The following is a 16,592-nucleotide window of genomic DNA, read 5'->3' as shown; positions in this document are numbered from 1 at the left end:
TTTTTGGACAAAAAAATAAATTTAAACTATAAATATTTGCTACTAAGAGAGACTATCAATTTATCATTTTCTGAGTCATAAACTGTGATGTTTTGTTTATGGTGTCTTGTGTTCTCACAAACCTTTGTTCTCAGCCATGTTAGAGAGGTAACTTTCGTTTTTTTTCTTTCGCATTATCGATTGTTTAGCTGAATAGTTTTGTAATTTGAAAAACTTTTTGTGGTTGACATAACTCAATAGAGGTGAAATCCAAAACAAAGTGGGGATGCGACGTGAACAGAGACCATTTCATTTCCTGGAAAGTGCGGAACTAATGGAAAGAGTACATGCATAAGCGACCTAAAAAAAACTCTTGGTGCGCCAAAAAGTCTTGTCGTACGCTGCGAATGTTCTGACTGTTTTGTTTGGAAGGGTAGCCCTCCCGAGCGTTTATGTAAATGTCAATATAATTGTTAAGTTTTACTAATATCACCATAACCAAAATCTCTTTACTAATAAATAAGAGAATAACTATAAAGATGTTTTGGTGTTTTTGGTGTCAGTTTATTAATTAATCTTCTTTTAACGTCGTGACATTTGATATACATGCAACATGAGTGATGAATGTTACAAATTCTTGTGAAAACTCTTGGAACAAACGATCCCATTTTACTACTTTTGGTGTGCTTTGCATCATACCAGGATGTCTCAAACATCTTCATAATCCTCGCGATTCTCTCAATCGTTGGACCCATGTTTGAAGGCAAGACACCGCTTTAGAACTCTGTTATCTGCTTTTTCATTTTTTTCATATATATATATATATATATATATATATATGTGTGTATACTGTCTATTTTTCCCTGGTTTTTCCTAAGGTAAAATATGATTTCTTCAAATATATATATTGTGTAATTTTTCTTTAACCAAAAATACTTTTAGCCGAACTCCAAATTTAATGATGAGACTTTCTTCTCCATCCTCGTAAAAAACATCCTCAACAACACTTCTTCCTAAAACATTTTGACTAGATAATTACGTACCTGTGTATCGTAAATTTAGATTTTAATTTCCTAGAGATATATACTACAGTATTTGGGAAACCAATTAAGAAGACTGAGCTTATGATAGCAATAGCTAGAAACGGAAGGTGGAGTAAGAGGCTAGCTAGTGGCTGCGCAGGTGGTTTGTGTGGTTACGGCCATGATCATGAAGAAGAGCATCGTCGTTGTCGCTGGTAGGTGGAGCTTATAGTTGTGTCAGTGACTGCTAGCTAGCTGCACTTGTCCCGTGCGGTGGATGTGATGGTAGCAAGCAGTTGTGATTTGTGAAAAGTGATATATAGTGGTTAATTATGGCCTTATGGGTGATGAAAATTAAAGAGCAGAGTCGCTAGTGGAGAGCTTGTCGTGCCAGCTGTGACAGCCCCATCCCGCGATGGATACGTGAAGATAGAGATTGTGAAAGTGATAGTGGTCGTGGATGATGATATATATGGGGATAGCAACACTCAAATAGCGGCGCCGTTTGCACCTTGATGTGTCATGTGTGTACGTACGTAGGTAAACTATTCGAAAGAACAAGAAAAAAAAAGATTTGTGTATGTGTATAACTTGAATAATGGTGTGACATCGTAAAATGATTAGAAAACTGAAATGAAATGAAATATATCATCGTAAAACGAAATGAAAACTAGTACCGTGTGACATGTATATGCAATTTGTTCGTTTATTTTTTTATGAGGCACGTCAGACTGAGAGAGAGTGTGTTATTCGTTCCTTCACCGACGTTGTGTTGGCCCAGAGGTAAATCTCTCAGGTGGAGGTACTGGATTTGATGCCCGTTGGGAGGGATCTCCTCTCCAAAGGAGATGAATTTAACCTGGTGTGAATCCCGCCTCTGGGAGATGTAGGGCCTTCGGGCTTGAACTTCCAGATATTCAAAAAAAAAAAAAAAAAAAAAAATCGTTCCTTCGTTGTGGTTGTTCTGCATGTTATATAAATTAAGCTATGACGTGCCATATTTGGCTTCTACTTAGGGCTTGATTGGTTCTTCCGCTAGAACCCTCCTAGCGGTTACTAGCGGTCGGTTGCAGTTGTTAGCGGTTGGTACCAATCATAGAAACCGCTCCGAATCGCTTCAAACCGCTCGAAACCGCTGAATTTCAAAAGCTCCTTCCCGCAAGCGTTTGCGGCTGCGGACGGTAGCGGTTGTATTAAAAAAAAAAAATCATCAAATGTTTACTTATAATTATTATAAAATATATTAATCCTATATATATCTTTCATCTTTGTATCACGTTCTCATCAGAAACCCTAATCAATATTCTAAAACCTTATTCTCTCAATGTCTTACACCCAAACTGATGAAAATCAAGAACCAAACGTAAGTATCATATAGTATCATTTTATTCATTCACCACCTCATGTGTAACTCTTTGAATATTTTTCATCGCATTGTTTTTTTTCTTTTCATTATGTATTGCTTTGCTTTTTGATTGAATATATGTTTCGATTTGTTTTCTCGAATAGAAACTCACTTGCTTTTTGATTGAATTCAACGTTATTTATAGTTTGTCCTATTATTTGATGCGATTTTTGGAGTTAAACCAGCATAAAGTACTATATTGTTACAAAAAAATTTTATTTTTGAATAATTATTTAGTACTTTATTTATGGTTTTAATTATTAAACATGTTCAATTTTTCTAATATTATCATAATAATATATTGGTGTTTTTCATTCTTTTCTTTGTAATTATATTTTTTATTTTTTGGTCATTTTTCTATTTAACTGCTACCGCACCCGCTGGTTTACCAGTCATAAAACTCCCGCAAACGCATCCAGTTTCAAACGCTAAACCAGTCGTTCAAAACACTTGGTAACGCTTGAAACAGCAACCGCCCGCTTCCGCAAACTCCCGCAACCGCAACCGCAACTGCTGCATTTAAACCAGTCAGGCTCTTAGACCAATGAAATTTAAGACGACTTCCCTATTTTTACCAAAAATAAATAAAATTATTCTCCCAAAATTAAATATCTCTAAGAGAAACAAAAATATCTCACATTTCTTCACACTGCTCTTCTTCTCACTCGCTTTTCTTCTATGACAAAAAAGCTCTCTGTCTCTCCGATTAATAGATTTCCGATTTCCGATTTCCAATTACGACTGCTTCTTAAGATGACTATAATACCTACTGCTGATCAGATTGAAAAAGCCAAACGCTTGAGAAGCCAAAACCGAAAAGTCGCCGGTGTGAGGGCCCAAGCCTACGACGAGCAGAATTTATGCCTCAACAGAATCTTCGAAAGTGAATCTCGAACCCTTGGTCGAGACAAGCAACTCCTGAAGCTGGAGATCTGGGAACTGATATATCATAGATTTTACCGTTTTTAGCCATGATATATGTGTTAGTTTTAGAGTCTTTTTGTTATTTTTAGAGTCTTTTCTAGTCTTTTTCAGGTATTTACACGTTCGGGACCAATTTAGAGATTGTGGATCATTCTGGAGCAAAACCAAGAAGTTATGCTACAAGAGCAATCCGGAGACCAAAATTCTTGCAAGTGTCAATCGACACCACCCCTGGTGTCGGTCGACACCAATACCTGACGGCAATTCAATTTCGAGTCTCTTTGAAGTTTTGAAGATTTGCATAATCGCCCCAAAACTTTTCCCTAATTTCAAAGAAGTCTCTGCTCGTTTTTAAGAACATATAAATAGATTTTTAGGGTTTTGTTTTAGATTTCTCTCATCTCTTAATCTCTTATTCTATTGTAATATGGGGAGCTTGAACCCTTTGGGAGATAATTGGAGAGAGCTCCTCCAAAGAAGATTTCTTAATCTCTTTTATTTCTTCTCTTGATTTCTTTATGCAATTCTATTCAATCATGTTGTTTGTTTCATTCATCATGTCTGAGTAATCACCCTGTTAGGTTTAGGGATTCTCATTAGGGATTTAGATGAAATAGTAAATTGATTACCTGTTAGGATTAATCTTTAGAGTTCTTCACTTTAGGTTGTTCTTAATGCTAGTTCTAGAGTAGCTAACTAGAACTTGATCATAGGATCAGAGGGCGCCTATTACTGGAACTATCTTAGGTGGGAAAAGACTTCTAGATACATTCGAGAGGAGGTCTAGGAATATTTGTGAACATATCAAACCTGTTTTTAATGCTAGTCTAGACCTAGGAGTTCACATTCGAGAGGGTGGAATTACCTGATACTAGGTTTAGTTAGTCAATGCGAGCGAGAGCTGGTTGGCTATAGATTAGTGCTTTGAGTTCTAGAACGGTTCGATAATAATCGTAATTAATTTTCTATATTTACTATTAGTTTATTTTCTGAGAAATCCCTAAGCCTGACGTTTCCCTCATCTGATTTAAAACCCGATTTACTTGCTTTGCTTTTATTTAATATTCTTATTTTCTGTTTAGCTTGATTCAAAACATGTTAGTCTATTGTGTGAACACGAGAGTTTTGTGGATTTCGACCCTGAAGTACTACAATTGATCTCTTATTTGAGAAAGTAGTCTTAGGTCTAATTTGACTCACATCAGGAACGATTGAGGTAACTTTGGATTTTGTTTTTTTTTGGTATGTTTGAATCGGACCAGTGACGATGTGAATGTTTGTATCTCTGTTGTATCTCTGCGTGAATCGAATCTGTTAGTATAATCTATGTTTTGTTTTTGTATTTGGATTTTGTTCTTTTTTGGTATGCTTGAATCGGACCAGTGACGACGTGAATGTTTGTATCTCTGCTTGAATCGGATCTGTTAGTATAATCTATGTTTTGTTTTTGGATTTGGATTTTGTTCCTTTTTTGGTATGCTTGAATCGGACCAGTGACGACGTGAATGTTTGTATCTCTATTGTATCTCTGTTGTATCTCTGTTGTATCTCTGCTTGAATCGGATCTGTGAAGATTTTAGTATAATCTATGTTTTGTTTTTGATTTGGATTTTGTTCTTTTTTTGGTACGCTTGAATCGGACCAGTGACGACGTGAATGTTTGTATCTCTGTTGTATCTCGGCTTGAATAGGATCTATGAATATGTTAATGTAACTCTGTTTTGTGTAGGATGATGCTGAACCACATCCTGCGGAAGTGGTGGTTCCTGAAGAGGTGGTTCAACTTGTTCTTGCTCCTGCTGAGATAGAAGAAGTGTTGGTCGCTGGACGTCCAAACTACACGGGATGTATGTCTAAACGACTTAAACTGAAACCATTTCTCTGTAAGGATTATTCATCATACTCTCGATGATTCCATGTTATGGACCTCTAATTCTTAAAATGATCAGTCTTCATATCATCACACTATAAACTTGAAAGCAATATTTGTTAATGAGAGAAAATCTCATATGATTGGTAAAGTTTGAGATGTGGGATTAATATCTCTGTATTTGGATTTTGTTCTTTTTTGTTAAGTTGTTTTGTATTTGTTTGAATCGTGATTATTATATATATTGGTATGTTATATTTAATTATGTTTTGACTTAGATTGTATTTCTGACTTGGATTGTGAACGGATCTACGAAGATGTTAATATTAACTCTGTTTTGTTTTTGGATTTGGATTTTGTTCTTTTTTGGTACAGTTTGCTAAGTAAAATAAATCAGAGGAAAACCATATCAAACAAATGATATTTGAATCTTATTTCGAGTTTAATCTGTAATTCATAGACTAAAAACATTTCAAAAACTTCGGAAAAAAAGAAGAAACGTAAAACCTAAGTGTGGAAGGAGTCACCAAGTCTAAAAAAACATGCAAACATAATCATAATATTATAATGACTCATACCAAATTAGATTTGAATATTTGAGTACTGATGTCTTAGTCGAAAAAAAGATTCTGGTTATAGAGTGAAAACATTTCCAACGATAAATGTGTTGTACTTAAAACATTTTAAAAAATAAAACTGATGAGTTTATGCTTAAATTTTACTACTGATTTTGGTTAATTTAGTATATGATTAAATAAACATATAAAGCTTATAAAATGATTATTATAAACATAAGCTAATGACAAAAATTCGTAGAGAACCGCTTCATATCACATATGTAAACAACATTCTTCATAAATGACTATTTTGAGCTCTAATTAATTTCAGATGAAAAAAAAAAAACATAAGCTAATGAATTGTCTTTGCGTGTCCTTATGCGTGTTCTCACGCAAAGATCAACACGGACCCCTCACAATACTTTCCTGTTATTTCATTGCGTGATCATAGCGTGTTCTTTAATTTGTCATTGTTCTAAAGAGTTTGAACCTGAATTCCACATCTATGGTTTTGAGTGAGTCACTAAGTGGCTAAGGTAAGTAATTGACATTCGTATTTTATAATTCATACATTGTTTAAACTTTAAAGTCTGAAGTATGAACTATGTAACTGAGATTGATATTTGTTTGTTTTATCTTTTCAAGAGACGAAGATTCAAAACAAAGTCATCACTCATCATCAATCAACTCGTCATACTTCTATGTTTTTCATATTCAGATTTCTGTTTGCGGTTTGCCAATTAGATACTTTTGTTTAAGGAGTTTAAGAACATCTATTTGTCGTTTTCTCTACTCTTAACTCTAAATATTAATCTTTGGGACTTTTGCTTGGATTTAGATATTAAATTTGAAGTTATATTCTTTTTTGCGTGATTTGTGAATGTTCGTGTATTTTTGTGACATTTCGGGTTCTGGGTATTTTTATCCGATCTTACCTGAACTGGAGGATATCAGAAATTTTTTGGTATTTATCAGTTCCCAAAAATATTATCCAAATTGACCCGAATCTAAATGTACCTGAACTGGACCGATATCGAATATTTAGAAATACCCTATTGGATAGCAAATATATTATCTATTAAACCCGAACCTAAACGAATTCTACCCAAATTTGAACGGATTACCTATATGACCAGACCTTTAATAAGCTACTAAGACCATAAGTATCGGTATAACTTTGGACATATTCTTAGATTTTAAAATGAATAGAATTTGGGTTTTGAAGGCTAAGATCGGGCGAAGTGGTCTTGGGCTGGATCAGTTCTTGGCCCGCTCTCGTTGTGACGTGGCATGCGCGGATTGGGTAAGAATTTTGATATCGAAAATATTTTTTTCATTTGGGGCAAAATCGTTTCAAGTCTAGGGTTTTGTTTCTCTCCAGCCTCTCTCGCGGCGATTGTTGCCGTCGTCGATAGTTGGCCGATTTCGCACCGATTTCCGGTAAAATCAGAGCCTAATCGATCTTTGCTTCGTTCTCTGCTATCCCTTCTCGTTATTCCTTTTATTTTCCTCTTCTTTTTGCCGATACACCATCTCTAGGGCGACAAAGATCTCCGACGATCTCGAGGCCACATCCGACTTCTCCGATTGATTTCGCCTCACCCATCTGGTGTTTCATCGTTTCCTCTTTCTCCCAAAGCCGTAGGTACGTGTTCTCCGAAAGTCTGAGATTTATCGTTTCATCGTTTCATCCGAAAGTCTGAGATTTAGAGGATTTTGTTTTAGAAGTCGATGTAGGTTTAGGTTTGGGTTTAGTATATGGGTTTTGTTGCTTGTTGTTCTCATTAGAAGAAAATTAGGTTTACAAATAACAATGACATTCGAGTTAAACTGTGATACGGAAGTTTTTTTTATGTGTATCGTGTCTTTTTTGCTTGATTAAACTGACCATAAGTGTTTGTTTTGGTTGTGAGACATGTAGGTGAGGTAGCTCTGAAGTTTAAATCGGAGTAGCAACACCAACAACCATTTCCTGCCAACTATAAGGTAATTCCCTACTCAATATAGTTGTGATTAGCTGCTGAAGTATCTAGTTTAGAGTTCTTGTTCTTGTTTTCTGATGATTGAGTAAACTGGAGTATGTATGTTGTATGTCTCTTGTTTTCAGATAGTTGAGTAGTGCTTTGTTAATAAATGGTGAAACCTATTCCTCTTTGAAGTTAACGAAAGTGTGTGTTAAAGTTTTTGATTATTAAATTATTATTTCTTAAGATCTAAACATGTTCTACCCTTAATCAATTACTCTATAAAAGATCTTAACTAAAACTCTTATAATATTTTAATAATATTTTCAATCTAAGATCAAACTTCAAAGATCTCACGTTGCATATGCCCTAATAGTTTTATATTCAGACCAAATTCTTGAATATAAACAACACAGCACATGCCGAAAAAAAAAAAAAAGCAACAACACGTTTGCAGGCCCAAATTTTAACACTAAATGGGCTTTTTAAAAGATATTATTGGGTTTGTAAGGGCCCAAATTCGTCGTTGGTACAATGGTTGGGTAGACTACATAAAAACAAAAACGACACACGTTTCTAACCTCTCAGAGCAAAACGTCATGCAAGTCGAAATCTCATCGTCATATGCTCACGGAAGCAGAAGGCAACGGCGAATTCGACGAACGGAAGAAACCCAAAAGCAGAAGACGATGGTGGCGATATCAATGTACAGAGGCAACCTTCACAAAGTTCCCGACGTACCTCGCCGGTGGAGAATGCCTGACCATAATCTCTCTTTCAAGGATTTCAAATCTCTCCTTCATCGCCGTAAACGAGCCCTCTCTCGTCTCCCCCTTAATTCCAACCCTAATTTGAATCTCAGCGTCAAGACTGAGTTGGTTACCGATCAGGAGAATCCGATTATTCCATCTGAAGGGAACGCTTCTTCTGGGAAGCAGAAGCTAGTTGATGTGAAGAGAGAGGTGATAGGTGGGAATCGGGTTAAGGAAGATGAGAACAACGACAGAGGTTTTGAAGGAGCTCGATCAGACGGTGGAGATCGTCCAGGGAGAGTGACGGAATTGAAGGAAACCGATTATGTGCCACAAAAGGATGTGGCGAAGGAGGAAGCAGAGGTATGTATCAATTTCTATGTGACATTCCGATTGAATTTGAGTACTAATTAGCTGATTTAAGTCTCGAATCGCCATTCTCATTGAGAAATTTTGGGTGAGTTTTATGAACTACATAGGAAGATTAGGTCATTTTAGGTGAATTTACGAAATTAAGTGGCTGATTTGTTGAATCGTAGAATAAACATTGTATAAGTGAAGCCGCCATGGTGACAAGCAGTTTGATTCTTTGATGTGTGTCCTCAAGTAGTTTATTAAGTCACATTGATAGATGTTGTGATGCAACAAGTCTATAGATGAAACAATCAGGCCGCAGAGAGTTATCAATTTGGGAACTGTGAAGGCGTAAAATCGTAGTTATTTTCTGTGAAGTTGTTTTGTTTTCTTATAGCTTTGTTGTTTTTCATTTCGTGACTGTGTTCTCTTTTCTCGATACAGGCGAATGAAACAGCTGAAAAAGTACCAAGCGAGATAGAGAAAAAACAGAAAGAAGTAGAGGAGAGATTACAAGTTTTGAATGCAAAGAAACACAATCTAGTCCAAGTGCTTAAGCAGGTCAGTTCAGTGTGTCTGCTCTTCTCTCTCTCTAAAAAGGTGTTTCAGCTGTATACCAAAACCCGTTTATTGAGGTAATCATACTTTTCAAATTAACGGATACGCAGATTTTAAATGCTGAGGAAGAATTGAAAAGACGCGGCTGCATGCAACAGCAAGGAACGACAGCAGCGACTCGCCCTGCCCTTCCACTCCATGTTGATGTCTCTAATGACTCAGGAGGTAATGCTGGTACTCACATGGAAGGCGGAGAAACCGATGATGCAGCGAATCAGAATAATGCTCAAACTCGTACTGTGCTTCGACTGTGTGGTGCTTCTTCGTCATCTGAATCTCCTCTCAAAAGAGCAGCAGCCTTGTCACAACACAATATGGTAAATATTCAAAATCTTCATCTTAAACAACAATCGAAACAAATTACTTAGAATCGTTGGATAGAAATAAAGCTGGCCTCTCTTTGCTCAATCTGTGATTTCGCATTCTTATATGTACATGATGATTGATTGTTGTTGCTGTTTATCAGGTTCCCCATACTTCTCGATGGAGCCCGCGTGTGGGTCCTTCTCAACCCGGTCCTGCAGTCACTGTCTCTGCATCTGGAACAAACTACATTGCTTCATCTCCTTCACCAGCTGGTTCTGGTGGCACTTCTGTTTTCAGAGAATCACGTCTTCAGAGTCCGTGGAATTAGCTCCGTGGAATTAGCAGCTTCTCCTCTATCTTTTTGTTTTTCGTAGCTGTAACGTGTTCATATCATTGATGTATAAATCAGACTCATCCATATCTTATTAGTATTATTGCAAAATGCAAACCAATATAATCATGAAGAATCACCGTTTGTTCTTTTTTTCTCAAAGGGGTCATATCTACATTGATTATTGACTGAATCAGTTGATGAGCAGATTAAACAACAATTTAAATTATGAGAAAATTTTAATTGTATTTTCAGGAATATGAATAAACCCCAAAAACCCTCTTTATTGTACAATCAAATCTATGAGCTTCTGCACCAGATACTACTAATTCCAAGATATTGTATATATCTTCACTTAGAGGATGGAACCGATCGCCAGATACAAATGCTGAAACGCAATCCTTGATCTTAATTGATGACCATCCGGGCTCTTTGATCACGCCTTTTGCTTTCATATTCTTCCTTACATTCGCAGCTTCTTCCAAGTTCCCTGTGCTTGAATATATATTGGCTAGTGTTACAAGTGCAGTTGCACAAGTAGGATCCAGCTCTAGAATCCTCTCGGCCGCCCTTCTCCCACGTTCAATGTCTCCTTTGGCCTTACACGCTATGAGAAGTGTGGTCCAGACTACATCGTCTTTCTTCCATGACATCTCATCAATCATCTTCTCTGCTTCACTTAGCCGTCCTGCTCTACATAACAGATCAACCATACAACCATAATGTTCCTTGGCTGGTCTCATATTATACTTCTCTTGCATCAAGTTGAAATAGTGAAAACCAAGGTCAAGCTGTCCCGAATGAGTACACGCGGTGAGAACGCTGATGAAAGTTACAGAGTCGGGACTGAAACCAACTTTTAGACTCTTCTCAAACAGATCAATAGCTTCTTTGCTCTTTCCATGTTCTGCATATCCATTGATCATAGCTGTCAGAGAAACAATATCATCTCTATCTGTTTCTTCGAATATCTTTGAAGCTTCTTTGATATTTCCACATTTCGAGTACATATTAATGAGAGTACTACGAACCGTGGAGTTCTGTTCTAAACCAAAACAAAAAGCAAGTGCGTGAACTTGCCTGCCTCCCTCAAGAACTGCCATATTTCCTGAAACACTCAGCAAACTAGCAAGAGCAAAATCTGTTGGTTTTGGCCCTGATTGTCTCATCCATGAGAAATACTTAAAAGCTTCTTCTCCAAAACCGGCTTGAGAGTATCCTCCAATAATCGTGCTCCACGAAATAATGTCCCTGCATCTCATTCCTTGAAACAAAACAGAAGCAGAGTCTAACTTCCCACATGTTGAATACATTTTCATCATCGAGTTACTCACTGACAAAGAATCATTTAGACCTAGAGAGAAAACATTACAGTGGAGCTGCTCGCCCCACACAAGTCTAGAAAGACTTGCACACGCAGAAAACATCGTTGCAAAAGTTTGTTCATTAGGAGGTACTTGAGAATTTCTCATCTTTATAAATGTCTCCACAGCTTTTTCTTCATGACCTATTCGATTGTAAGCCACGATAAGGCTTGTCCACGAAACCACATCCCTCTCACTCATATTTTCAAACAAACAAAGTCCGTCCCGCATTTCCCCACATTCTGTGTACATTGTCGCCAACGAGTTAGCCACCCAAACAGTGGCATCAAAGCCTCTCACTATCACATGAGTATGAATCTGTTTACCGTATTTAACTTGACGTAAACCAGCACAAGCCTTCAAGGCAATAGCAAATGTGAAAGTATCAGATAGTTCTTCGGAGCTCGACATTTCAGAAAAGTACGTAAGACCTTCCTTGTAACGACCAGCGTGAACCAACCCCGTAATGATCGCTGTCCATGTTACAGCATTTCTAAAAGGCATTTCACTAAAAACTCTGCAACTCTTCTCGATCTTTCCAACTCTCTTATACATATCCAGTAAAGAACTTCCCACAAATACAGAGCTAAGCAGCGATGTTTTCACCGCATAAGCATGTAAAGATTCTCCATATGCAATGTTGGAACTTTGACCACAAGCCTTGAGTACAACACTTACCACAGAGGTATCAGGTGAGACAGCAGGATCAACAACACGCATTGCAGAGAACAAAATCATTGCTTCGTCAGAATTGTTTGCAGTTACGTATCCTTTAATGATAGCTGTCCATGAAACAATATCTCTGTGCGGCATTTTATCAAACACTTGGCGAGCAACACGCAAATTCCCGGCATTGATGAGACTTCGTAGGTGAGAGTTGGTATCAAATGTGACCACCTGAATAGTCTTCTCCACTGGTTTCTCGAGCAATGAAATGGAAGCTGTACAAAACCGTTGGATTGTGCCGCCATTTCTCACACTCAAAATCATGTTTTAGTTTTTCTTTACCTGAAGAAACACATTCACTACACAGTAACCAATCACATTTAACAAAAAACGGCAGGTAGTCCTCTCAGAGAGTCAAAAATGAAGCAATTCTACGAAAAACGGCACGTTGTCCAATTAAAATCGTTAGTTTGAGATTTTAGATAAAGTGATCTCCTTTATCCAAATTCCAAACCCAAAGTCCCCAAACGGTAACGCTAGCTTCTTGTTTTTTTTATTTGCTCCGATGTCGGATCCGGAGATCCTAAATCCGGTAATGGTTCCTCCGGTAGTGAATGAGTCAACTTTCACTGAGTTTTGGCCATTCTCAGTGAACTATGATGTCCGATTACCGCTCAATTCGGGTCAAGACTTCAGGTATTCCGGTAACAGTTACATATCTGGGGCTGAGGAGTCTACGGTGACGGAGCAAACCGGAGGAGGAAGAAAGAGACGAGCTTTGACTTCTCAAGACGAATCTTCTAAGATGATGTTCTCTTCCTGCACCAGCGTTAATCGATTGGTGAGCTTTATTTCACATTTCTTCTCTTGAGCTTAAGCTGGAAATTGCTAGATTTTGTTTTGTCTCTGGTTTCCAAATTTTACAGTGTTAGCTTGGGATGCTTTAGCTTTAGGTAATCATGGTGGAATCTAGCTATCTAGGATTAGTTTATAGTACTAAAGTTTATGACTTTAATTAGACTTAATTCTCTGGAATTACTCTCTATAGTCATTGTCTCATTGATTCTGAAAATATGACTAGTTGATTCGTATATGTAACTTTTGAGCAGAAAGAATCGAGTAAGAAGAAAATGAAAGTTTGTTTATCTGAAGGAGAAACTGAGGATGGTTTGAGACGTGAAGGTGAAACAAGCTCAGGTGGTGGAAGCAAAGAAACCGAAGAAAAGAGTCCGCTGAAGGATTATATTCACGTGAGAGCAAGACGAGGACAAGCTACTGACCGGCACAGTCTAGCAGAGCGAGTATGTTATTCTATTTCCTAAAGATTACGGCTTTCTTGATACAACAACACCTTCATTGTTAGGTAACAAAATGTCAGTTTTGAAAGGGATTTGTTACAGTTACAGGGGGTGGCGTGTTCCTTTTTATTACACATAGCATTGTTATGTTCAATGTTTTATCCGTAAACTGTTTATCTACAGCTCGGTTTTTCTTCCTCAGGCTAGAAGAGAAAAGATCAGTGAGAGGATGAAGTTTCTTCAGGATTTGATTCCAGGATGTAATAAGGTACCTTACTAATAATCCTTTTGTCTTGCTCCTGTACATGAAAATACAATTGTTTTGTATTCATTGCACCCGCTGTTTTACCTTTGAAGCCACTGTTACAAAATGCGTTATCACCTTTGAAAATATTTATAAGGAATGCTCCTATGATTCAGATTATAGGAAAAGCTGTTTCGTATTCATTGCATCCGCTGTTTTACCTTTGAAGCCACTGTTACAAAATGCGTTATCACCTTTGAAAATATTTATAAGGAATGCTCCTATGATTCAGATTATAGGAAAAGCTCTTGTGCTTGATGAGATTATCAATTATATTCAGTCGTTGCAACGGCAAGTTGAGGTATGGTAGCCGTTTCTGTGTACTATATATTTTTCTTCTAAAATGCTGCGCCATTAGTATCATTAGGCTATAATAATGAATTTGTCTGCAGTTTCTTTCGATGAAGCTAGAAATCGTTAATTCAGATGTGAGCAATGGTCCAAAAGTAGGAATGTTTCCTTCTGGAGATGTAAGCCCCAAACTCCTTTTGATACTACTAATATTCTAGTGCTCATCAATTAGCTCTTGTTGATCAGAAGGTTTCAGCATCAATACTACATTTGCTGCAAAACATCAATCTTTTATGTGTGCTGTCATTACAGTTCCATGGTCTATATAGTTCTTTTGGTTCTCTTAGACACGTATGAATATATTGTTTGTTCCTCGATCTTTCTTTAGGATCAGAAGAGACATTGGTTTTTAAAATTCATGAGTTATTGGTGTTGTGTTTTACAGCTTAATACTCTGCCGATTGAGGTTCAACGAACAATGTTCGATCAACAAGAAGCTGACGAATCCCGAGGGTCTCAACCGGACTGGCTCCATATGGGGGATTGATGGAAACTTCGATCGAGCTTTGTGATTAATCTTCTTGAAGGTGGTGTGTATAAATTAGCAGATTGTAGGCAATAGTGAAGAAACATGACCCTTAAATTATTATTCTATGTATCAGTTATTCAGTTACTTTAATCAGCAAGACTGTTATCATCATAAATAAGATTTAGTTAAGCAAATTTTCAAACTGTGTAGTGTGTAATATGGACTTGGTTAAACCGGTTTCTTTGATTAAACCGATTCAAGTCAAACCAATCAGTCAACCACTAATGGTGACCGAATTAACTTGGACCAAAATAAACCGAGGAATCACAATTTTGAGCCGGTACACATTTATTTGCATCGAACCATAAATCTCCGGTGTGGTGTTGTTGTTTGTTGAAAAAGAAAAGCAGAGAAATGGGGATAGTGACTAGAGCTGGAGATTGGTCGTTTAAGGCTTTCACGGCGGGGCTAGGGCTTGCCACCATCTACCTCACCGGCACTTTCTCCTTTAATGTCTATCGTGGTCTCTCTTGGCACAACGCTCAATCTGTATGTTTCTTCTCTCTCTTCCTCTCCAATGGTCTTTCACTTGTCAATTATCAGTTTCGTTTCTTGTTAGATGATCCAAACATTTGTAGAAAGTTGCTTTGATTCGATTAAATTGATGTTGAGCTGAGGTCCAATTTAGGGTGTTACGGCAGTTTCTATATTGTTGCCCATTCTGATTTTGATGGATATTAGACCTAATTAGTCATTGTTTCTTATCTGATAAACAAAGTTTTGTGCAGTAACAGTTACGAATTGGAAATTTTTAATCTACTTGTGAATTACATGCTCTGGTTCTTTGGAAATGGTGATATCTCTAGAATTGTTGTTAGAAATTACTGGTTCAGATACTCAATTTATGCAATGGATCATCAAACTGTGTTAAATAATGTCTTATTATCTTTCTAGTAGAAAAATCTTGTCCCAGTTTTGGTTAATCGGATGTGTTTTAACTTTTAAGTCTATAGTTATCTCAAGCTGATATAAAGGGCCTTTTATTTGGAAAGTTGTGAGGGGATCTAAGTGATATTAAGATGATTGAGGTAGGAGTATGATAAGAACTGAAGTTAGAACAACCCCAAAGAGGACTTGATTAACGAGAGACTCTCAACTAAAACCCTGGAAACTCCAGCCAATCAACAAAATCTTCACATCCTCTTGTCCCCTGTCTCTTGGATTCAGAGCAATTATGTGCATTAGGTTGCTAATGTTGTTGACTTGGCTAATATTCATTCACCTTTTTCAGTTTCTTGGGGAATGTGAATTACCTACAATAGTAATGAAAATGCAATGGTTGTTTATGGTTTTCTCAAGATTTTAGAACTTTTTATGAGAAATTCAATGTTCCAGTCAAGATTTTAAGAGAACTCAACTGGTAGATGCCATGTGGTATTGTGGTGTAATATAATCCATGGTTTGCTTTCATTTTTTTTTTAATCCTTGACCTTTCTTTTACTCTTGGTGTATAGTTTTCACCCCTTTTAATGTCTTGTCCAAATCTAAATCCATTTTATGTATCTTACTGACAATATCTGTTTCTTTTCCTTGCAGAAGCTGGAGATAGAGGAATCTGAAGAACAACCCGAATGATCCGAATTCAGTTGCTATATATCCCTCAAGTAGAGATGCTTCCTTGAATCTTTGCGTGTGTTGTTTCTTTTCATACAACTACTATATCTTTGTTTCGATTCTAGGAGCAATTAAATAAATGAAATTTTTTGGTTGATACCTTCACTGAATTTGTAATGTGGTTATGAGAGTTCCGTAATAGCAAAAGAACCAACTTTTCCTACAATAGTTACACTAAACTACTGACAAATTGTTAAGGTAATATAGAGTCTGTGAATCCGGAAACTGGCTTGATGACAATAGAACAAGAACCCGGAGGAAGAAGAATTGAACAAAAGAAAATCATTTTCGATATCGAAGTCTCAGAAGCAACGATCAGGCTATAAACTCTACAATACAATACTATGAACCATCTTTCACGCGTAACTCTACAATACAAGAGAA

General features: G+C 37.0%; 3 protein-coding genes and 1 pseudogene across 3 annotated transcripts; 3 read left to right on the top strand and 1 right to left on the bottom strand.

The window, feature by feature from the left end:
* Positions 1–8,305: 8,305 nt before the first annotated feature.
* Positions 8,306–10,233, top strand: LOC9311939. The gene is made up of 4 exons (XM_021025405.1): positions 8,306–8,836; positions 9,272–9,388; positions 9,496–9,762; positions 9,912–10,233. Exons 1-4 carry the CDS (start codon positions 8,321–8,323, stop codon positions 10,077–10,079), a joined length of 1,068 nt encoding a protein of 355 aa, XP_020881064.1. The 5' UTR covers positions 8,306–8,320; the 3' UTR covers positions 10,080–10,233.
* A 52-nt stretch (positions 10,234–10,285) lies between these two features.
* Positions 10,286–12,505, bottom strand: LOC9313646 (putative pentatricopeptide repeat-containing protein At3g47840). The gene has a single exon (XM_002875824.2). It carries the CDS (start codon positions 12,434–12,436, stop codon positions 10,334–10,336), a length of 2,103 nt encoding a protein of 700 aa, XP_002875870.1. The 5' UTR covers positions 12,437–12,505; the 3' UTR covers positions 10,286–10,333.
* Positions 12,506–12,615: 110 nt separating this feature from the next.
* Positions 12,616–14,730, top strand: LOC9313645 (annotated as a pseudogene).
* Positions 14,731–15,045: 315 nt separating this feature from the next.
* Positions 15,046–16,374, top strand: LOC9311938. The gene is given in 2 exon segments (XM_002877530.2): positions 15,046–15,083; positions 16,131–16,374. Coding segments are annotated over 2 exon segments (195 nt in total). The 3' UTR covers positions 16,288–16,374.
* The last annotated feature ends 218 nt before the right edge of the window (positions 16,375–16,592 follow it).

Source organism: Arabidopsis lyrata, assembly GCF_000004255.2.
Source record: "Arabidopsis lyrata subsp. lyrata unplaced genomic scaffold ARALYscaffold_5, whole genome shotgun sequence".
Classification (NCBI taxonomy): Eukaryota; Viridiplantae; Streptophyta; class Magnoliopsida; order Brassicales; family Brassicaceae; genus Arabidopsis; species Arabidopsis lyrata.
This window is presented reverse-complemented; position numbering and strand designations above follow the sequence as displayed.